This window comes from Chlorocebus sabaeus, chromosome 15, assembly GCF_047675955.1.
Source record: "Chlorocebus sabaeus isolate Y175 chromosome 15, mChlSab1.0.hap1, whole genome shotgun sequence".
NCBI lineage: Eukaryota > Metazoa > Chordata > Mammalia > Primates > Cercopithecidae > Chlorocebus > Chlorocebus sabaeus.
In genome coordinates this window covers 38121640-38145334 of record NC_132918.1, presented here as the reverse complement: position 1 = coordinate 38145334, position 23695 = coordinate 38121640, and the positions used below count along the sequence as shown (strand labels likewise).

General features: G+C 39.9%; 1 protein-coding gene and 1 long non-coding RNA gene across 2 annotated transcripts in view; both read left to right on the top strand.

Moving 5' to 3' along the window:
• The first annotated feature begins 3943 nt into the window (after positions 1 to 3943).
• Positions 3944 to 23695, top strand: part of LOC103241451 (uncharacterized) — a 30769-nt gene continuing 11017 nt past the window's right edge. The window contains exon 1 of the long non-coding RNA XR_005241870.2: positions 3944 to 4675. This is a non-coding gene — a long non-coding RNA (uncharacterized lncRNA). The remainder of the gene's footprint in view (positions 4676 to 23695) is intronic.
• On the top strand, positions 4667 to 11138 carry P2RY1 (purinergic receptor P2Y1). The gene is made up of 2 exons (XM_038002687.2): positions 4667 to 6308; positions 8424 to 11138. The coding sequence occupies exon 1, from the start codon at positions 5148 to 5150 to the stop codon at positions 6267 to 6269; it is 1122 nt and encodes a 373-aa protein (XP_037858615.2). The 5' UTR covers positions 4667 to 5147; the 3' UTR covers positions 6270 to 6308; positions 8424 to 11138.

The following is a 23695-nucleotide window of genomic DNA, read 5'->3' as shown; positions in this document are numbered from 1 at the left end:
TATATAAGGAAATTGTAGAAGAGCTGGCATGTAATACAGGATTTCTAGTCTGTTATCAGTAAATGTTCTAAGACACGCCTTTGATAAAACAGAGATGTCAAAGACAAAGACAGCAAAGGAAATATTTATCAGACAAGGATGATTAGAGAAAGTTCTACAAGCCAAGATGGACTAAAGTTTTTTACTTTGTATTTTAACAAAAATGCTTTTTGAAAGTATTATAAAGTGCCCAGGACTAGGGACTAGGGCTTCATGTAGATAAGAGAAGTAAATATTTTAAAAGGAAATATAAGAAAGGAGTTCCCTTGAATATGTATTCTTAACTTTGGAAGCAAGAAACTTTCTAAGGATGGAAGAAGGTTTAGGTGGCCTGGGATCTGACAGGTACTTGTAAGTGAAAAGGCACATTAGCTCAATGACATGTGATTCAACAGGGACATTGGCCACATGACTATATAGCTTGCGTCATCTCACCACTTTGCAGATACCTCCCAACACACCCAGATTTAAACCTAAATAATAGAAAAGCTATGCTTAGTGATATTTCCAAAACCCTCTTCCTACGCCTGTGCAAGTATCTTGCTTTCTCTTCCTCTGTCCCCCAAATATTGTTCAGGCACTATTTCCCCTTCTGTACTTCCCACTTCCTCCTCCCTCTCCCGCTTCCTCTTCTTCTTCATTTCACTGTCTGCTTTTTATTATTATTATTATTATTACCTCTCCCCTCTCCCCACTGACCTCCTGTCTCTTGCTCTCTTCTCCCTTTTTCCTCACTCAACTTCAGATCAATCCTGCTGGGTATATTCTGTGTCCTATACCCCTGCTGTGATTCTTAATGAAATAAATTTCAGGAAGCCTACTGATTGGATCCATGACAAGTATATAATTTATAGGAGCAGCTGGGCCCTCCTTGGCACAGGACAATCCTAATTTTTCCTCTGTATATTCTATTTCCAATTCCGCTCCATCTTAGCCTTCTCCTTCTCCTACTTCATTGGAGGACATCAGCTGGGAATTCCTTACACTTCTCCCATTTTTTTCCCTTATTTTCTTCTTGGGGAAGGAAAGGGTCTCCTCCCTTTCCTACAGTGCATCTCAGAAGTTCAATTTATAAGGATATCCTAAGTGAACCTTTATCTCATAAATCAAGGTCTCATTGTCTCTCTTCCGTAAATCCTAACAACTGTTTTGCCCATCAGCTCCTCACTTCCTCCATATTGCTACCAGAATTAGGTTTAGCATTTGTGACATGGTATTTATTTAGTCAAATCTGATGGATTTTTGGTCTCTACTAAGATGGGAGATTTCATATTTTATGTTTATGAGGTTTCTTTTTCCTTTATCTGCCTGTGGCCCTCAATTGGAATTTTTCCAATGATTTTCCCATTCTTAATGATTGTTGAATTTTCTGTGGCTTAAAGAAAAAGAAAATCGAGATTTTCTAAATATGGTGATAAAAATCTTTGTAAACATAATAAGGGCAACCTCTTTGTTTATGAGTCTGAGACTGAACAGATCTGATGTCCCAATGATTTTCTCTCTCAGGTTATACGTAAATTGTCGGTTATTTTTAAAAAGCCTATGTAGAGAAGTGGAATATTTGAGAAGTTTCTGAAATATCTTTGACTATAATAATGTCAATATCTGGCTTAGAATTTTCTCTCCTGAGGGGAAGCTTCTGGGAGTAACCCTTTCTAAACTCAATCTGTGCTGGCCACTAAAAGTTAACGTTTCTATCAGTGCCCCGTATTTGCTTTCTTTCATCATAGGATAGTAGCTGAATGCATAGACCTCAGTGACAGATAGCCTACATTTAAATCCCAATATCTACTGTGTGACTATAGGTGAATTACTTAACCTCCCTGTACCTTAGTTTCATCACTTACAAAATGGGAACACAATGGCCAAATATCATCATCCATATTTTAAGGGTGAAAAGAGATAATCCTTTTTACATGTACACAGTGCTTGAGTATACAGGAAAGGCCTATTTTTATTGGTATTGTTATATTTACTGTTATGGCTAACTATATATGTTATCTGCATTTTCAACTAAATTGTAAATCTCTTGAAGTCAGGTGTTTACACTGTTTCTCAAATATAAGGGCATAAGAAGGGCAGTCTTTTTGTTTACGAGTCCAAGACTACCATTAAAAGGAATGGCAAAAACCGCAATAACTTTTACACCAACCTAATATAAAAATTAACATGGAATGTTTGAGGCATGTCACTCAAATATGTAAGAATTTTTAAATCATATCTTTAAGCCATCTATAATTGGTGTTCAAATGTGAATAATGACAGAGTCTTAGATTTTTTTCTTCATTAATTATAGCTGAATGTTTTACAAATAGAAAGTTATAGTAATTACTGAATATATGTAACTTATTCCCACAAGGCAAAATTTTGATTTAAAGCATAACTGAAACATAAGTATGTGGTTAAATATTCTGAATGCAAAAGCAATGCTTACAAAGTTTATTTTTTAACATAATTTTTTGAAAAGTCTGTGGTGCACCTAAAACAACTATCCTCCAATTCCTAGTAAGGCATCAGTTTTCTGAAAGTACTTAATGGTATCTGGACTAAGTGTACATTTCAAAACACTCACATTATGAGTTAATGCATTTGCAACAGACTTCTGAGTGAAGTTACATATTGCCTAGGTTGCAAATAAAAAATGCAAGGGAGTGAGGACTTAAGACCTATTGAGTACCCCTGGAACTCTTAATGGTTTTCTTTGCTTCCTTTTCTCTCTTAATAGACTATCATCCCAGCTAGTACCATACTAATCAAACAATACACAAATGTTTCATGTTAAGGCTCAGAATTATAGACTCATGTAATTAGGAGACTGGAAGGAAACACAAAAATAAGACTTTTCAAGACAATCTCATTCACACTCTTTACTTGAATTATTTACTCTAGTTTTATTATTAATTTTTATACTGTTAAATTGACTGCAATTCAAAACCCAGTGTATTCATACCATGTGTTAAGATATGCTCCTTCCTATATGTGTTCCTCTAAAGCACCATCTGGATCTTGTGGGGGGTATTTTCCTTTGTGGTATCAAAGCCAGGAGCTCGTGGTTTTCCTTTATTTTTTAAGGGAACACTATCGTGTAGCATCTGGGACCAGAAAGAAATCTTGATGGTATATATTTTACAGATATTTTCTTTTCGGATTTTTTTTCCTCTAAGAGAAAAGCTTTTGTTAATGTGTCACGTAAAAATACATTGTTGATTAGTAACTTGTCAAGAAGTGCTAGATTACATTCCTGTGTGGGTCCATTTATATATATTCCTGAACAGCTAATATTTCATTTAGTTTCCTATTAAACTTACTCAAATATGTTTTTGAAGTGCATTGCTTAAAATTTACATTCAAGGCAAGAAAATGAGTTTGTCAGTAAATGTAGTAATTAAGGAAGTTCCAAGTCTGTATTTTTAAGATACTAGAGGTAACTGTAACTAATCATTTTAACTTAAAGAAATAGAATTGCAAATACCCTCCTTCCCCCCACCCCCCACCAAAACCATACCTTAGTCACTTTGGAATTATAACCATCTTTTACGTCTATCAATATAAATGTATTGCATTTGGTATTCAAATTACTTTCAAAGCGATAAATTTTGAATTTCTGTTTCATTGTAGCTTCTGATCTTTAAATGTACTGAACAGGAGGATTTGGGGAGCTTGTCTTGTCTGATAGGTGTTAAGTATCTATGACGACAAATTTGTGCTGAAGCAATGTGCAATATAGACTAGTAATATTTTTACAAGGCTATTTTGGAAATTCTCACGTTGATGTTACTAATAACGTGGGTTTAATAGCATTTGGGTAATTAAGAAAAAAACAGTAATAAATAAAAACGGTAAGAAGGGCGAAACAGACTTCTCCACCCCTCTCCCAACTCTCATTCCTTTGGAAGCTCGCGCCCTCTTGGAATAGCAGGTTCCTGCATGTGCCAGAAATCCGGTCCCAGCAAAGCTAGGTGCTCTGCAATGCCAGGGCGTTCCCAGCTAGGGACTCCTGGCTGCTTGGAGCTTGAAAACACCTGGCGTGGTTCTCGGGGGCCCTAGAGGCTTCTGCCACGGACTGGTCGGCTCTGGGGTTGTAGGCAGAAGGCTCTGAGCGGTCGGAAGGGTTTCCTGTGTGTCAGCAACTTCACTTTGCCGAGATAGCAGGCGGAAGAGAGAAGAAGCGCTCGCGGGCCAATCGCCTGCCAGCAGCCACCTTTGAGCGCACCCCTCGCCCTCGCCGCCGACTCCGGTAGCAGCGTGTTGGCAGAGGCTGAACACACTCGGCCTCGGCGGAGACCTGCTCCCCAGTAGACGCCTCCTGCTTCCCACTGCACCCTAGAGGACACGGGCTGGCTGCTGGGCGAGCTCGGCGGAGGCACGCCCCTCGCCTCCCCGCGGAGTGCGGACTCGCCCGGGTGCCCAAACTCCGCCCACCCTCACGGGAGCTCAGCTCTCCCGCCCGACCCCGGTACTCTGGACAGAGCGGGGCCTGGGGAAGGGCCCCTGAACTGCGCGGACGCTGAACGGGACGCGCTTCAGAAGCGCACGAGTCTGCGGCCACGCGCGCTCCGATGGCCGCCAGGAGCTGAGCTCAGGGTAGGAGGAGGAAGCGACAAGACGCCCCGAAGCTGAGCTGCACGTTTCTAAGGTAGGGAGGAGGAAGATGCCCCAATGAAGTTGATCTTTGAGCCAAGGAGGCTGGGGAGCACCCTCCCCATGCGAGATCCCCGCAGAGCGAGTTTCGCTTGACCTCGCTGTGCCTCTGGCGCGCTCTGCAGCGCGGACCCGCGGCCCCTCGGGAAAGCGCAGTCGGAAAGTTATCCGCGGTGGTGCCCTGCGCGCCCAGTTGTGTAAGCTCGGCCTTGCCAGTGGTCGGAGAAGTTGCTGGCCTGCCCGATAGCCCAGTTCGGTGGCGGCCCGGGGCGGATTTCATGGCCCGCGGCGAACGCGGGGCCAGAGCAGGCGTGGGCGAGCCCCTGCGCGCCCCCTCCCGCGGGGATCCAGCTCGCCCGCTCCCTTCCGCTCGCTGGCTTTTCCGATGCTTGCTGCGCCCCTGGCCGCCGCTGCCCTCTCGCCGCCTGCTGCCCCTCGGAGCCGCCGCCTAAGTCGAGGAGGAGAGAATGACCGAGGTGCTGTGGCCGGCTGTCCCCAACGGGACGGACGCTGCCTTCCTGGCCGGTCCGGGTTCGTCCTGGGGGAACAGCACGGTCGCCTCCACTGCCGCCGTCTCCGCGTCGTTCAAATGCGCCTTGACCAAGACGGGCTTCCAGTTTTACTACCTGCCGGCTGTCTACATCTTGGTGTTCATCATCGGCTTCCTGGGCAACAGCGTGGCCATCTGGATGTTCGTCTTCCACATGAAGCCCTGGAGCGGCATCTCCGTGTACATGTTCAACTTGGCTCTGGCCGACTTCTTGTACGTGCTGACTCTGCCAGCCCTGATCTTCTACTACTTCAATAAAACAGACTGGATCTTCGGGGATGCCATGTGTAAACTGCAGAGGTTCATCTTTCATGTGAACCTCTATGGCAGCATCTTGTTTCTAACATGCATCAGTGCCCACCGGTACAGCGGTGTGGTGTACCCCCTCAAGTCCCTGGGCCGGCTCAAAAAGAAGAACGCCGTCTATATCAGCGTGCTGGTGTGGCTCATTGTGGTGGTGGCGATCTCCCCCATCCTCTTCTACTCAGGTACCGGGGTCCGCAAAAACAAAACCACCACCTGTTACGACACCACCTCAGACGAGTACCTGCGAAGTTATTTCATCTACAGCATGTGCACGACCGTGGCCATGTTCTGTGTCCCGTTGGTGCTGATTCTGGGCTGTTATGGATTAATTGTGAGAGCTTTGATTTACAAAGATCTGGACAACTCTCCTCTGAGGAGAAAATCGATATACCTGGTGATCATTGTACTGACTGTTTTTGCTGTGTCTTACATCCCTTTCCATGTGATGAAAACGATGAACTTGAGAGCCCGGCTTGACTTTCAGACCCCAGCAATGTGTGCTTTCAATGACAGGGTTTATGCCACATATCAGGTGACAAGAGGTCTAGCAAGTCTCAACAGTTGTGTGGACCCCATTCTCTATTTCTTGGCGGGAGATACTTTCAGAAGGAGACTCTCCCGAGCCACAAGGAAAGCTTCTAGAAGAAGTGAGGCAAATTTGCAATCCAAAAGTGAAGACATGACCCTCAATATTTTACCTGAGTTCAAGCAGAATGGAGATACAAGCTTGTGAAGGCACAAGAATCTCCAAACACCTGTCTGTTGTAATATGGTAGGATGCTTAACAGTATCAAGTGCTTTTCCCCTCTTTAACTTTCTAGTCAGTTTAGAAAAAATCAAACCAAGAAAATAGTTTAAAAAATAATAGAAGTAGAAATGCCCACATCCACACTTAGCTTTCTTGGTTTGCTTTCAAAGTCTGTCTTCTTTCTGACTAGAAGTATGTATAATAAAACAGCACTACCTAGTTAAACATTTACTTTCTCTTTGGCCTTTAAAATTTACAAGCTTTTCTGTTTAAAGTGTGTGTGCACCTGAGTACTGGGGCTATTTTTGATGTTAGTAATTTCTCTAAGAAAACTAGCCCCCTGCAACTTGAGTTTGTGGTTTATCTAGCCTTTATTGATTTTTAAAATCCACGATAGGAATAAAATGAAAATCTACATTCTCAGAAATATTTAGCATGTTATAACAAAACACTAAACTCATTAGTTCATCCAGCATCAGATCAATGGATCTCTGAGCGGGGTGTCTTTTTCAGTGTCTTATAAGCATAGATGATAGTTGACTGAGTTTCTTTAGGGAATTGAATAGACAAGTAAAGTTAATGAATTTAAGAGCCTGAAAAGTGATTGTTTTCCAGTTATTTCTGGAAAAGGTCTCATTATATATTGGGTGCTAAATGTTTGATGGGGAAAGCCTGCATATATTATCGCACTGGTGAAATGCATTCAAAACAATTAAAGTGCATGTATTTTCCTTCTAAACACTGAGCTCTTTTAGACATCTTGTGATAAAAAGCATTTACTTGCCCCACTGCTGTGCAATGCCTGAAGACTTTGTTTGTGTTCCAGGACAAGTGTTCACTCACATCTGTAAAAACAATTTTAAGGATCACAAATAAATTACAGACTAAAGTTTGAGGAAAGTCAAATAACAGTAAGTTGAAGGATATTGGACAGGAGGACAGTATTTCAGAAAAGGAGAGGTTGACAGTCATCCACAATGCATAGCCTCCAAGTATACTCTCAAATGTATGAAGCAACTGAGGTGGGCAGAAGACATTTTAGAATGAGGGCTTTAGTTTAAATTAAAATCATGTTGGAGAAGGCTCTTTTTGCTTCCTCTAAGTGTTTGAAAACACAAAATGCGATATGAAAAGAAGAAATAGAATTTGTACAGGTTACATTGATAGAATGGGAAGCTATAATCTTTGGATAAACCTTACATCTCAATATTTAAAGAAAAAACATATATATGGAGAGGGAAATGTAGAGACTTAAAGTACCTAGATACCATAGCACTGAAAAGTAAAGTACTAATCAGACTAGTAATAGAGAGAAGACTATTGGTCAGTGTTATCCATTATATTTGTTCTCTGCCAGGTGTTAATGAAAAATTTGTAAAATGCTTCAACAGTGTTAATAATTTTTAATGAATATTGAATTGCTGCATGTCTAGCCCTTGAAATGGTCAACTTCTACATGAGAATAATAAGGTGAGATAATGCAATTAAAAATCCCAAACAAATAAATCCAGTGTCAAAGGAATTTTTAGTTTTGAAAGCTAGCCCCCATAAAGTCAACATCAGAGTTTGCAACTGATGGTGGAATAACTTGTTGGAAAGCACTTTACAAGTAGAGCAACATGGGGCTGTATGTTAAGGTGAGAAAGAACCTTAGTGCCCTGTGGAACATAATGACAGGAAATTCAGGTCTTGATTTCAGTTCTTGCAATGCCTATGTAGACTGAGGATTTGTGAGACCTTCAAAGTAGCTTCACTTTACCCAATCTCTGGCCACTAAGATCAATGAAGAAAAGCTGTATTTGGCCTTCCTCAGCAGTGATTCTTTTTACATGTTCCGTTTTAATGCATAGGATTATAGAAACCAAATAAAGAAGACACCTACTACACCTCCTCGTTTTGAGGAAAGAGAGGGTTAGCAAAGTTCTCACTTCATCAGGCTCAAATAACATCCGTTTTAGAGTCCTACAAGACAAAATCTAAAATATGTCATTACTGTATTGACCTTGTTAAACAAGATCAAGATCATTAAACTGACCAAGATGGAAATTACAGGACTTGTACCAGACTTGAACTTGTAGCCTAATGATACACATTTGTGTAATATTTCTTCACCATTTACTTTAGTTTTCTTTCTTTTAGGTCTCAGGATGCTCAGCTTAATTTAGAGTATGTGTTAAGTACATTGTTTCAGCATCCAGAGAATTTTGTGAGTGTGGATCCAGTGAGGAGGTGAACAGTGTCTAGAAATGCTTGTTTACTACTTGGCATGTTTTTTTCCAAAGTGTTTCTTCTTTAGCTTCATACATCACATATGGATATTGATGACATGTGAATGAATGCCACATAGTACAAGAATGATCTTGCTAACTCCTTCCAGGCCAAAGGAAGCCTCTGGGAAGATGTGCAAATGGTGAAAACATACAGAGGGTCAGGATGAAGTAGTGATCTCTGTTGGCTGAAAAACTGATCAGGTCATATGACGACTGAAGTATGTTAATAGTAAGGGCAGAAATGTGTTGGCATTTGGAAAAAAGAACTGCTAACATTATAGAACTTACTACCTAACAAAATTTCACACAAAAAATATTTTAATGGCAAATTCAAGGTGTTTTATTGCTTACAAATTAGCATCTTTGACTCTTTGAACATCAATTTGTGTTTACATTGAAATGACAAAAAGAAGAAATATAGCATGCAAGTCAGAATTCAGAGTTAAAACCATGATGTTGCCACTCAGCCAGCTGTGTGACTGTTGACCCTTCCAAGACCACACATGGATTAACAAGTTGGATGACATCCATTGTTGGGGCTCTGGGGGATATGGTAAAGCATGCAAACTGAACAGCCAGGAGCCTGTGAAATCTGCTACTGTATTTTCCAGGACTTCATTCCACTCCTTGGCTAAAAAAAATCTTGTAAGTTTCACAGATTATGATATGGACCTGTCACCTGTAAAGTGTCTCAATCTTCTCAGACAAGACACTAAACTGTCTTTGGATATTATACATGCCAGTGCTTATAGCAGCTGGAATTTGGCTAGTGACAATGTTTAAAGATGTAATACTAGTTAGTATCTATTGAAGCTTAAACTTTGCTGGTCAAGTTGTAGCTATTGTAATAGTATTTATTGAAGAAGCTCACAGTCCTTCAGTTGTACAGATTGAAAAACTTTCATGAAAGATCCAACATACTAATGTAAATTATATTTATTACAATGTATAATATTAATGTGTCAAACTGGTGTATTTTACAAAATATATGATGCCTACATAAATAAGAGTTGTATATTCCAGTGCTTTTCAAATAGCAGTATCTTGGAATATTTAAGTTTTCACATTTTTTAGTCTAAAATATGAAAATGTTTCATGATACAGGTGATTAATTTTCCCTAGAAGTGCTTTTGCATGTTTGCCTTTTTATTTTTTTCTGTATAGACACAATTTGGTATCAGACTATCATAAGATCAATAGTGAATATAAAATATCTTAGCCAAATGGGGTCTGTATTGTCCACATTTTATATATTAAATAAAAGTTTTTGTTGTCTTTTCAGGAGGTTTAGAGTATTGTGACTAAATACGGTCAAAGCTTCCCTTTCCAAATGCAGAAGTATTGTCTTAAAGTTGATCTGTCATGTTTCAGCAGTCAAGTGGGATGGGCATTATATAAACAACATCACAATGTAAGGAAAATCTTTATGGAGATGGGGAGAGCAAAAGGCAGCTGGTGTAATCAGTTACTGCTGCTTGGTTTTGTTTTTGTTTTGTTTTTTGTTTTTTTTTTTTTTTTTGAGATGGAGTCTCGCTCTGTCGCCCAGGCTGGAGTGCAGTGGCGCGATCTCTGCTCACTGCAAGCTCCGCCTCCCGGGTTCACGCCATTCTCCTGCCTCAGCCTCCCGAGTAGCTGGGACTACAGGCGCCCGCCACCACGCCCGGCAATTTTTTTTGTATTTTTAGTAAAGACGGGGTTTCACTGTGTTAGCCAGGAGGGTCTCTATCTCCTGAACTCGTGATCCGCCCACCTCGGCCTCCCAAAACGCTGGGATTACAGGCGTGAGCCACCGCGCCCGGCCTCTGCTGCTTAGTTCTGCTTAATTTTTAGTGTTGCTGCTTCTCAAGGTGAGATAGCATAATCTTAATTGTTTTGAGATGGAATTTTAAAGTAACACACTACCAGCAAGTTCAATATTGCTATTGATTTTAATCTGGGTTTTTTTTTTTTTTTGTTCAGTTGATATCTTAAATTCCAAATTTTATAGTGATAATTGTATATTATTTGGCTGCTGAATTCTGTTACAGTTTTTTTATTCTGTTGTACATTGTATTATATACATTGTCACAAATTAATATGAAGGTGAATATATGTTACATATCAAGATTTGCGAATTTGAATTATAGTATGTTTTAGTGCTTTTGCAAAAAATGTTTATTTTTATATTATCTGTGATTTTAATATAGATGATTGAACTAGATTTCTTTTTGAGTGATAGTGCCATTGAATGAGTGGTGTGGAAACAGTGTTACTTGATATTTTGAGCTTTCTCAGGTTTATCTAAATCAGTGGTAGCTTAACAAAACCCAGACTAATTGTGTGTAATTGTATTTTTAATAAAAGGAAAGTACATTTCCTATAATAGCATAGTATTGTTTGCATGCAAGAGTATGCAAAACCTTGTGTGTGTGTGTGTGTGTGTGTGTGTGTGTGTGTGTGTGTGTGTCTTAGTGGGTAAGGCATGGCAGCCAACTTTGTATCTGCTATTTTTAGTACCAGCAGAGCTTCATAATTGTGGTCACTAGAACTGTACTCACCATGGACAATTAAAACTGAAAAAGACTCAATAAAACTATGAAACATGGTTTGATGGCTTCCATGTTATTACAGTGTTAATACTCACAAATTTTGCCAAACTTTAGCAAACAATATACAGACTGAGAAGTGCTGTAAAACACATTTAACTAATTCAACTGTTTTTTAAGGTGAAGACTGGGCTCTAAAAACTACAATGTTAAAGGTAGAATCCTGGTGCAAGAGAGGTAAAATTATGAATATTTGATATTGTCAATAGGAATGTAAGCTAATTTTTTATTGTAAAATACTTCATGCTACCTTAATGTGCGCTTCTCATACTAGTGTTCTGTGTTTAAAATGTTGGCTGTAATTTTTTCTCACCTAATTTTTAATCTATGGGGGTGATTATGCTAATAATTCTTCGTGGATTCTATTTATTAACATACACACCACCTGCTCCTCCCAGGTTTGTTAAAAAATGTATCTGTGCAGTAGTGAAAACAGTGTACAATGAAACGGGAGCATGCTTAAAGCATTCCTTTTTTTTCCCCTCAGTTGAAAAGGTACGTGCACAATGGTCCTGTGTCGGGTTCTCTGGTTGTGTGCTGAGATAGGTGCTCTATAAGGGAAACTTGTGGGTAGAAAATACAGATTTCTTGCAGTCTTTAAGATATGTGTCAGTCAGTGTTAACTCCTTAATTAGATGTACTATGCAGACTTTGCCATTTGGGAATCTTCATTTATTAGCATCAGCTTGAGTAGAGTTTTCTGTGGGCATATATGTATGTGTGTGTGTGTGTATGTGTCTTAGTACATACATATAATTTATATAGAGATAATTATCTTTCTGACTTAGGAATTTACCCTAAAGCTTTGAGCACCTTTTGATTTTTGAAATCACTTAGGGGTTAAAGTCAGAGACCCTTTTCTCTCTACAAGTTAATATCCATTTTGATTCCCTCTCCTATTTTAATGATCTGAAAAGTTTATTTTCTTTCTTTAGGAGATTTTAGAATTTTTCCCCAAAATATGGTCAGATCTTCCATTGTCAAATACAAAAAGCTTGTCCTAAATTCAAAGTAGATCTATTATGGCTTAGAAGTCTGATAGGATGGGGCATTACAGACAAAACAGATGTCACTAGAAATCCATGTTAATGTTAACACTGTGCTTACTTGCTTAATCCTGCAAGGTTATATTGCCTTGGGCTGGACCCTGGGGACTGACATCCCCAGTCAGCATGGCTGCTGGGACTGACAGTTCTAACAGCAGCTGCAGATGGAGTCAGGCCCCTGGGCTGAGCAGCTGACAGAACTGCAACTCTTTGGGAATGGAAGTGGGTAGGGGGACAGGGGATGGGAGGCAAGTGGAGGCTGTTGGTACTTCAAAGAGGAAAAAAATGCACTGCCTTTCCTGATTACCTGATAGGGAGAAATCACAACTGTGCAAAGCTGGAAAATTCATGAAGAACACAGACTAAAAAAGATAGAGACCTTGGAAATGATCCAAATCCATCACCTTGGTTTATAGGTGAGAACAAAATATTCACATTCAAAAGTGGAGCTAGTAAAGAATGTGGCGTTCTCACTTCTAAAACATTCCTCTCGTATCCCAAGACTTTTCAAACTGTAGGTCTTGACTCATGAAAGTGTCATGAAATCAATATGATGGGTTATGATTGACACTCTAACAAAATGAAATAGAACAGATCAGAGTCCATAACTCGGTAAGTAATTGTGGTTTTAATTTCAGACACACACATACTCACACAACACGATGCGTATACATATATTTACCTGTATTTGTGGTGTGAGTCGCAGTGGACATTTCATTTTCTATTGTTGACATCATCAGAAAAGTTTGAAAATTCACCACTACTCAGTAAAAAGTGGCATAAAATTAAAAGAATAGAGGATAAGAGGTTGTTTTTCAAAACTATTTTAAAATAAATGAAAAGATAGTTAATTATGCTACTTGCACTTGTTCTTTTTTCTTTTAACGTTATTTTCTTCTGAATATTCCTTTCTAAAGTCCCAAAGAAATTAAAGCATCCTTTTAGCCTACCTCTAAGGATGACTGTTTGCAGTTAGTATCATTAAACCCCAGCTTTGTGTAAACTTTGATAGCTTAACCTTCATACTGTTTCCTTTGGGGTGAAGAGTTAACAGCAAAACAACAAAACTTCACTGTTTGACAGCAGCTTTGCAGTAAAAAATAAACCTTAGCTTTGAGCCCACCTCTGCCACTTACTACTTGCATACCTGAACAAGTTATTTAAACCCTGTTTGTTGTGTGTTCCTCAACTATAAAATGGGCATTATTAGATGCAGTTCGTAGGATAATGGAAGAATAGGCAAAGCATACAAAGTATGCCATTCTTGAGGCTGCTAAGGATTTTGCCACTCCATTAGCTATCTTATTGTTGTTCTTATTGTTTTTCTGTAATTTCTGTTGTCTTCTTCCACACCATGAAGGCTTTGTGGGATTGAGAGATTGAGTGCATTTAATATTGTTCTTTTGGATACTCCATTGAATGTCTTGAGGTCTGAATAACAGGCAAGCATTCAACTTTTTGATGCTTTGCACTGTGATATGCACTCTATGGGACAAAGACACAGAAGACAAAGTATGTGTAATTAAAAATACATTACAAGAAGGTCTTCTGACCTCTTCCTCTGGGCGTTACCTCTGTAGTTCATGGTTTATTTTCAGTTGCTGCAGTCCAGAGTCTGATCTTCACTTTTGCAGATTCAGAAACTTGATCTTAGCAGTTCACCTAGAGTTCACCAACTCCAGAGGACTGACTCACACCAAGCAAACTGACAAGAGAATCATTTACCAACTAGATTGCCAATTTATGAGTATACAATGACTATATCTCAGTCCCAATAAGACATCTGTTTGTTCAAGGAGGATATAATTATAGATCAGAAAGTTGCCTGCAGAACTTACAATTAGAATAAAAAGATGATATTCTCGAAGACCAATTCTAGTAAGATAGAGCAGCTGAAAGAATTGCCTATCCCTGGAGATACTAGCCTTGATAATAAGCATCTATCCTGAACTTGATAATAAGCATCTACCCTACAAACTGCCTGCCCGGAACAGTTTAGTAGCACGTGGATTAAAATTTTCACATTTGTTTACTTTCTTTTAAAACTAGTCACCACCATTCTTCTTTGCATGCAAATTATGTTTTAATAATATCTCCCACCTGAGAGTATGGAAAGAGTATGGTGGTAGAGAGGGTGCAATGTGTGCTAGGATACAGGTACTTAAAAGATATCCAACTGGAAAAGTGCAATAAGTCATTGTAAATGACATTCCAGCATTCAGAGCAGAGTAGTAGCAAGAGATTAAAGTTTGAAAATCATCCGTGAGCAAACAATAGCTGTTAACCAAGGAAATAGAAGCAATTATCTGGGGAGTCTATATAGACAGAGAAGAAAAAAGGGGCAACAAGGGAGGAGGGAGCAGTGAACTATAAGCAACACCAACAACAGGGATGTGATGGACAGACAGGATGGGATTGTCATAGATGATCCAGGACGGCCCTCCTGAGGAAATCAGTCTCAAAAGAGAATTTAAGGAAGAGGTATTTCTGTGTCACCTGTTACAAAAAGGACAAAAAAGAGTCTGCTGGATTTATACATTAGAAAGCATTGATGTTTTGGAGGGCACATTTAATAAAAATAGTAATTGTTACTGATCACTGAAGAAGTGTTTTAGTAAGAGAAGGAGGATTATAGGTTAGTCGCTAGAGGCAGAGAGATTAGAAATAGAAAAAGGGATAAAGAGGAATTGCTCAAAGAAAGCAAAAAAACTCCACTTGAAAATTGGTGTATATGATGATGTCAAAAGGACAAAGGAGAAGGGGTAGTCTAGGAAAGGGGTAGCTGTGGGTATTGAAGTTACTTGGTGGCAAAGGCCATCAGAGTAGAGGAGAGCTGTAATTGTGAGACTGAGATATTGTTTGGATCACGGAGTGGCAGGAAGACTGGTTTTGTAGAGGAAATTATTTTGAAGTTTGGTGAAGGAGAGCACTGAGTAAGGGGGAAGCTAGCAAGAACTAGTTGGCATTAGTGTCAAAAAAAAAAAAAAAAAAGATTTACATGGCAGTAGAAGAATAATGTCAAGAAACAGTGGGAAGTTGGAAGAATGCCTGTTCCTTTTCTGGTGTGCAAGAATAGCAAAATAGCAAACATGGTGTCTATTGAAAGAAGGAGGGAGGGGAATATATTTTAATTTTGACTTTTAGATACAGAGCATACATGTGCAGATTTGTTACATGGGAATGTTGTGTGATGCTGAGGTTTGGGGTACAGATCCCTTCACCTAGGTAGTAAGCATGGTACCCAATAGGTAGTTTTTCAACCCACGCCCCCCTCCCTTCCTCTCCTGTCTAGTAGTCTGATATGGTTTGGCTGTGTCCCCACCCAAATCTCATCTTGAACATCCACACGTTGTGGGAGAGACCTGGTGAAAGGAGTGAGTGTTTCTTATGTTGTTCTCATGATATTGAATAAGTCTCACAAGATCTGATGGTCTTAAACATGGGAGTTCTCCTGTACAAGCTCTCTTGTCTGCCACCATGTGAGCTGTGCCTCTCATTTTCTACAATGATTGTGAGGTCTCCCCAGCCACATGGTACTGTAAGTCCAATAAACCTCTTTTTTTTGTAAATTGCCCAGTCTCTGGTACATCTTTATCAGCAGTGTGAAAACAGATTAATACAGTAAATTGGTACCAGTAGAGTGAGACATTGCTGAAAAGCAATTCTCGGGTATGAGAATTCATACCCGAAATTTTTGGGTATGAAAAGATACCCAAAAATGTGGAAGTGACTTTGGAACTGGGTAACAGGCAGAGGTTGGAACAATTTGGAGGACTCAGAAGAAGACAGGAAAATGTGAGAAAGTTTGGAACTCCCTAGAGACTTGTTGAATGGCTTTGCTCAAAATGTTGATAATGATATGGACAATGAAATCCAGGCTGAGGGGAGTCTCAGAGGGAGATGAGGAACTTGTTGGGAACTGGAGCAAAGGTGACTCTTGTTAAGTTTTAGCAAAGAGACTGGTGGCATTTTACCCCTGCCCTAGAGATCTGTGGAATTTTGAACTTGAGAGAGATGATTTAGGCTATCTGGCAGAAGAAATTTCTAAGCAGCAAAGCATTCAAGAGGCGATTTTGTGCTGTTAAAGGCATTCAGTTTTATAAGGGAAGCAGGGCATAGAAGTTTGGAGAATTTGCAGCCTCACAATGCAATAGAAAAGAAAATCCCATTTTCTGAGGCGAAATTCAAGCCAGCTGCAGCAATTTGCATAAGTAACAATTAGCCAAATGTTAATCCCCAAGACAATGGGGAAAGTGTCTCCAGGGCATGTCAGAGGTCTTCACAGCAGCCCCTCCCATCACAGGCTTAGAGGCCTAGGAGGAAAAAGTGGTTTTGTGGGCTGGGTCTAGGGTCCCTCTGCCCTGTGCAGCCTAGGGACTTGGTACCCTGTGTCCCAACCACTCCAGCTATGGCTGAAAGGGCCCAGTGTAGAGCTTGGGCCATGGCTTCAGAGGGTGCAAGCCCCAAGCCTTGGCAGCTTCCATGTGGTATTGAGCCTGTGAGTGGACAGAAGTCAATAACTGGGGTTTGGGAACCTCTTCCTAGATTTCAGAAGATGTCTGGAAATACCTGGATGTCCAAGCAGAAGGTTGCTACAGGGGTGAGGTCTTCATGGAAAACCTCTGCTAGGGCAGTGTGGAAGGGAAATATGGGGTCAGATCCCCCACACAGAGTGCCTACTGGGGCACCACCTCTTGGAGCTGTGAGAAGAGGGTCACTGTCCTCCAGACCCCAGAATGGTAGATCCACTGACAGCTTCCACTGTGCACCTGGAAAAGCTGCAGACACTCAACGCCAGCCCATGAAAGCAGCCAGGAGGGAGGCTGTACCCTGCAAAGCCACAGGGACGGAGCTGCCCAAGACTGTGAGAACTCACCTTTTGCTTTTGCATCAGTGTGACCTGGATGTGGGACATGGAGTCAAAGGAGAGAGCTTTGGAGCTTTAAGATTTAACTGCCCTGCTGGATTTCAGACTTGTATGGGTCCTATTTGTTTTGGCCAATTTCTCCCATTTGGAATGGCTGTTTTTACCCAATGCCTATTCCACCATTGTGTCTAGGAAGTAACTAACTTGCTTTTGATTTTACAGGCTCATAAGCAGAAGGGAATTGTCTCAGATGAGACTTTGGACTGTGGACATTTGAGTTGATACCGAAATGGGTTGAGACTTTGGGGGACTGTTGGGAAGGCATGATTAGTTTTGAAATGTGAGGACATGAGATTTGGAAGTGGCCAGGGGCAGAATGATATGGTTTGGCTGTGTCCCCACCCAAATCTCATCTTGAATTCCCACATGTTGTGTAAGGAACCTGGTGGGATGTAATGGAATCATGGGTGTGGGTCTTTCCCATGCTGTTCTTGTGATAGTGAATATGTCTCATGAGATCTGGTGGTTTTAAAAATGAGAGTTCCCCACATAAGCTCTCTCTTTGCCTGCTGTCATCCATGTAAGACATGACTTGCTCCTCCTTGACTTCTGCCATGATTGTGAGTCCTCCCCAGCCATGTGGAACTTTAAGTCCTTAAACCTTTTTTTCTTTACAATTTACCCAGTCCTAGGTATATCTTCATCAGCAGTGTGAAAACTGACAAATATGTAGTTCACAGAGTCTATTATTCTCATATTTATGTCTATGTGTGCTCAATGTTTAGCTCCTGCCTGTAAGTGAGAACATGCAGCATTTGGTTTTCTGTTCCTGCATTAATTTGCTTAGGATTGTGGCCTCCAACTGCATCCATGTTGCTGCAGAAGACATGATTTCATTCTCTTTTATGGCTGTGTAGTATTCCATGGTGTAAAGTGTATCACACTTTCTATGTTCAATCTACCGTTGATGGGCACCTACATTGATTCCATATCTTTATTGTGAATAGTGTAGTGATGAAGACATGAGTGTAGGTGTCTTTTTGGTAGAACGATTTATTTTCCTTTGGGTAGATACCCAGTAATGGGATTGCTGGGTCAAATGATAGCTTTGTTTCAAGTTCTGAGGGAAATATTTACTGGGGAGTTGTCAGCAGATTTTTGTAAGGAAAGGTTGGGGTTACAGAAGTTTCCTTTGGAAAGAATTGTGTTTCCAGAATGCATACAAAGAAAGGGTAAGATGTAGCATCAAAAGATAAGTTTAGAAGTGGGAGGGGAGCTGAATGAACTGAGTAGAGAAGAAAAGATCAGAGTTTGCTTACAAGCAAATTTGTACCAAAGATGTTATACTGTTATGGAAATTAAAAAGGCAAGTTTTAGAAAGATCCCAGGGTGGAAATAATTGACATTTTAGTAGGAACTTTGGCAATAAATTTTTCTATAATTCGGGTAGATTGTCTGTCCTTAGATGGAGTCAGGGATAGGGAAATAGGTTGGCTTTAGGTAGCGATTTAGAGCTTTGGCAGTAGTTTTAAAACATAGCTGTAAATTCATTGTCATTCCCCCCATTAAGTGTTAGGGTCTACAGTCCATCCTGTTGAATCTGAGAGGGCTTGTGACTGTTTTGGCCAACAGCATATGGCAGAAGTGATATGTTGTGACTTCTGATACTAGATCATAGCCACATACAACAAGGGTCATATAGCCTTGTTGGTTGGAACATTGTCTCTTGGACCTCTGAGCAACCACATAAGAAGCTGACTACCCTGAAACTGTATGCTGGAAAAACCACATGGAGAGATGAATTATTTGGTAAGGCCATGAAAAGAAGTTGTGTGTGTGTGTATGTGTGTGTGTGTGAGAGAGAGAGAGAGAGAAAAGCTATGTTCATAGCTGCTTCTTGATATAATTTACTCTCTACTATTCTCCATTTGTGAATTGTTTTGTTTCAAATTAAGTGCCTGCTTGAACTAGGGTACACTAAGGAAGTATATTCATGAAGAAAATTGTTACTACTTTGGATGTAAAGGTGGAACAGGATTTAATATTTAAGGATAAGAAAGGAAGAAACTCCAGGTTTGCTTTTTTTGGGAAGTGGGAAAGAGAAGGAAAAAATGAGCAAATCTAGTGGAATGAGGATGGACTTGGGAGGAAGAATGGGAGAAAGTAGATTCACTGTGGTTTAGTGAATGGAAGAAATTAAGTGTAATGAGGCAGAATAAAACCACACTGTAAAGGAATAAACAGAGAGGTTTGCATTATTGCAGCAAGCAATACAAAGCGATGAAAAGTTTTACATCAGGGGAATGACAGTTTGGAGATCTGGCAAGGGGAACAAGGAGACCTGCTAAGACACTGATGCTCTAAGCATGACATTCAAAAAATGATGGTGGTGGTAAAGTAAGAGGCAGAAACACAAAATATTTTTAAGGAGGAATAATTAGCAGTGGTGTCTACATACAATGGAGAAAAGGAAAGGAAAATTCTAGGATAACTGAGGTTCTACCTGGAGAATCAAGAATAATTGTAGTGACTCTTCAAGAAATAGGGTGCTGGAAAGGGGAGCAGGAGAATATTTAAAAAGCATGAAAATAGTGTATGAGCCTCTCCAGCCCCTGTGTAAGAAATATCGCTCTATTTTTCATAGCTCAGCTTAAGTATTTTGAGCCTCTTTTCTACTAAACTAGCAGAAATTTAATTTCACTTTATTCAATTCCCCTGCCCTTCTCCTTGAAGTTGTGACTGGAGTCCATAACAGGGTGAAGTTGTTGAAATGAGGGATGCTGGTCGACATTGTCATTTCTCAGTGCTGGCAGCATGTGAGGTGGACTATCTCTATGCAATGTACTGCTTAGTCACCCCTGTGGCTATTCACTGAAATCCCTTCATTTCTGCTGGGTGGACTCCGTACCCCTCTTAGGCTAACAGCAGTTTTTTGTTGGGGCATGAGATGGGCATGGGGTACCCTGTGAGTTCTCCTAGAACGTCCCCTTAGATCCCACACAGTCATTTCTATTTTGGAGGTTTTCTGTCTCCCTGGATCACATGTCGGAGAAAGGGCTCAGAGTACCCAAACATATTATTCTTGTAATCTTCTCTCCATAACCCAGGGTGTGGCTCAGGTAAGGGTCAAGGCATGGGTCTCTTTGTATTTCCATAAATGGACACGTTAAGCTTGAAGAGATGATGGGGCCCATTTCCAAAAAGGAAATGTCCTATAGACAAGTCAGAAAAGAATGAAAGATAAACGTCTACTTCTGGGAAGATGGATTAGACATACTTTTCCCCGTATCTGCTACTAAGTACAACTAAAACCCCTCAACATTATATGAAATGAACACAAGAAGATTCTGGCTGATGGAAAGAAGAAAGTAAATCAATTATGGATCTCAAGAGCTAAGGAATGGCATGATGGTAAGTTCCGTGAGTTTTCTTTTTGCCTCATAAATCTCAGACTTGAAACTGAAGAAACCAGCAACCTGAACATGCCAATGGGCACAGACAGAAAAAGCCCCAACAACACCTGCTTTTGAACCAAAGGAACTGGGAAGGAGCAGCATATCAAACAGGAAACTTTTCAATAACTGCTCTACTCCAGCCAAACAACTCAGAAAGAAATGTTACCCCCTGTTCCCAGAGGTCAAGTGGGGATCCTGGATTTCCACCCTCACCGGTCTATAATGAGGTGCCTAAGACTGCTGCAGGGTAGTATCAGAAAAGGACAAGTAGAAACTTTGGATTTTAATGCCTGTTGGGCTGTAAAAGCCTAACCTCCCACCCCCACCTTTCTCTTCAGCATCAGTGGAAAGCTAGCAGAGAGTCCTGACTTCTCCTACCCCACGGTGGGAAAGAGGCCTCTCCTGCGATGTCAGTAGATGGCCTGAGGGGGAATAGTAACAAGACAGTCCAAGCCATTTCAGCTAGTGAAGAATCAGTGGAGGCCCGCTAGGGAGTTGGAACTTTCATCCCTACCACCAGTAATAAGGAGCCCTCCTAGTGGGTGTCAAAGAGGCTGAGTAGAGAACTTAAACTATGGCTCCCACCTAGGAGTAATGAGGTGTCACCCTCTCTTTTTTTTCTGCTAGAGCAGTGTCAAAGGAAGTTGGCTAAAACAGAGTTTAAGTAAGACTCAGATTCTTAAAACAGAATATCCAAAGTGTTTTGGATTCAATAGAAAATCATACATCATACCAAAAACCAGGAAGATTTCAAAGTAAATGAAAAAAAGACAATCAACTGATGCCAACATCGAGATAACAGGGGTGTTAGAATTATCTGACAAATATTTTAATGCATCTATCATAGAAATATTTCAATGAACAATTGCAAACACACTTGAAACAGATGAAAAAACAGTTTCAGCAAAGAAGTAGAAAATCTCAGTAAAAGAATATATAAAGAAGAAACAAATGGAAATTTTAGAAGTGAAAAATACAATAACCAAAATTTTTTAAAAGTCAAACTTGGCTGGGTGTGGTGGCTCACGCCTATAATCCCAGTACTTTGGGAGGCTGAGGTGGCATATCACTAGGTCAGGAGATCGAGACCATCCTGGGCAACATGGTGAAACCCTGAAACCCTGTCTCTAAATTTTGTAAAAATACAAAAATTAGCTGGGCGTGGTGGCACATGCCTGTAATCCCAGCTACTTGGGAGGCTGAAGCAGGAGAATCACTTGAACCAGGAAGTCAGAGATTACAGGAGGCCGAGATCATGCCACTGCACTCTAGCCTGGCAATAGAGCAAGACTCTGCCTCAAAAAAAAAAAAAAAAAATCAAACTTCTCAGTAGATGGACTCAACAGCAGAGTAGCAGTACAAAGGAAACAATCAGTGAACATGAAAGTAGGACAATGAAACTACCCAATATGAAAACAAGTTAGAAAAAGAAATGAACAAAGCCTCAAGGACCTGTGGGATTCTAACAAAGGAACTAACATGCATGCTGTTGGAATTCCGGAAGAAGAGAAAGAGGGTAGGGCTAAAAAAGTACTTGAAGAAATAATGGCCAAAAACTTCAAAAATTTGGCAAAAGACATAAATCTGTAGATTCAGAAACCCAAGAGAACATCGAAAAGAAGAAGCAGAAGGAGATCTACACCAAGACTCATTGTAGTGATCTTTTGAAAACTAAACATAAAAAATGTGGAAAGCAGCAAAAGAGAAACACCACCTAAACTATAGGGGAAAGCAATTTGAAAGATGGTCTGTTTGTCATTAAAAACCATAGGGCCAGAGGGAAGTGGCACAATGTTTTTCAAGTGCTGAAAGAAAAATAAAACCACTAACCCAGAATCCTACTTTCAGTGGCAAAAGCAGTGCTAAACCAGTGCTGAGAAGCGAATTTATAAAACTAAATTCTTAATTAGAAAAGAGGAAAAGACTCAAATCAACAATTTAAGCTCTTACTCGAGAATATTTCTAAAACTCTCAAAAATCAATAAGAACATAACTCAAGTAGAAAGTGAGAAAAAGACATAGTGATATACAGATGGCAAATGAACACAATAAATATGATTTATCATTACCTACAAATTAAAACCACAATGAGATAGCACTACACATCTATCAAAATGACTGCAATAAAAAATAGTGACACCACCAAATACTAGCGAGGATGTGGTGAAACTAGATCACTCATGCATTGATCATGGACATGTAAAATGGTACTACCACTCTGAAAGAGTTTTTTTTTTAAACTAAATGTGAAGTCACCTTATGACCTATAAATTCTCTCTAGACATTTATTCCAGAGAAATGAAAACCCATATTCACACAAACACCTGTACGAAAATGTTTCTATAAGCTTTATTTGTAATAGCCAAAAACTGGAAATAACACAGGTATCTTTCAGTGAGTGATTGGTTAAATAAAGTGTGGTACAACTGTATCATGGGATTCTATTCAACAATAAAAATAAACTATTTTACTTATTTTTAATACATATTTTGTAATAAATTTTTTAAATTTACTTTTTAAAGATGAGGTCTCACTGTGTTGCCCTGGCTGTCTCAAACCCCTGAACTCAAGTAATCCATCTGCCTCAATCTCCCAAACTGCTGGGATTACAAGCATAAGCCACTTCACTTAAAATAAATGAACTATTGATACTAGCCAATGACCTGAATGAATCTCCAGAGAATTAATCTGAATGGGGAAAAAAAATCTCAGAAGAATGCATACTGTATTACAAATTGTGTATTCTTTATCTGAAATGTTTGGCAACTGAAGTGTTTCAAATTTCACATTTTTTCACATTTTGAAATAGTTGCATTATACTTACCAGGTGAGCATCCCAAATCCAAAAATTTGGAATCTGAAATGTTCTAATGAGATCTTTTTTTGAACATCATGTTTGTGCTCAAAAAGTTCAGATTTGGGAGAATTTCAGAGTTTGTATTTTCAGATTTGGGATGTTCAACCTATATTCTATTCATGTAATATTATTGAGATGAGAAAGTTATAGATATGGAGAACAGATTAGTGGTTTCTAGGTATTAAAGGAGGGGGAGAAGGTGGAAAGTAGATACAACGATACAGTGACAGTATGAGGGATTCTTGGGGTGAGAGAAATGTATCTTGACTTTATCAATGTCAGTATCCTGTTTGTGATATTTTATTATAGTTTAGCAAGATGTTAACTTTAG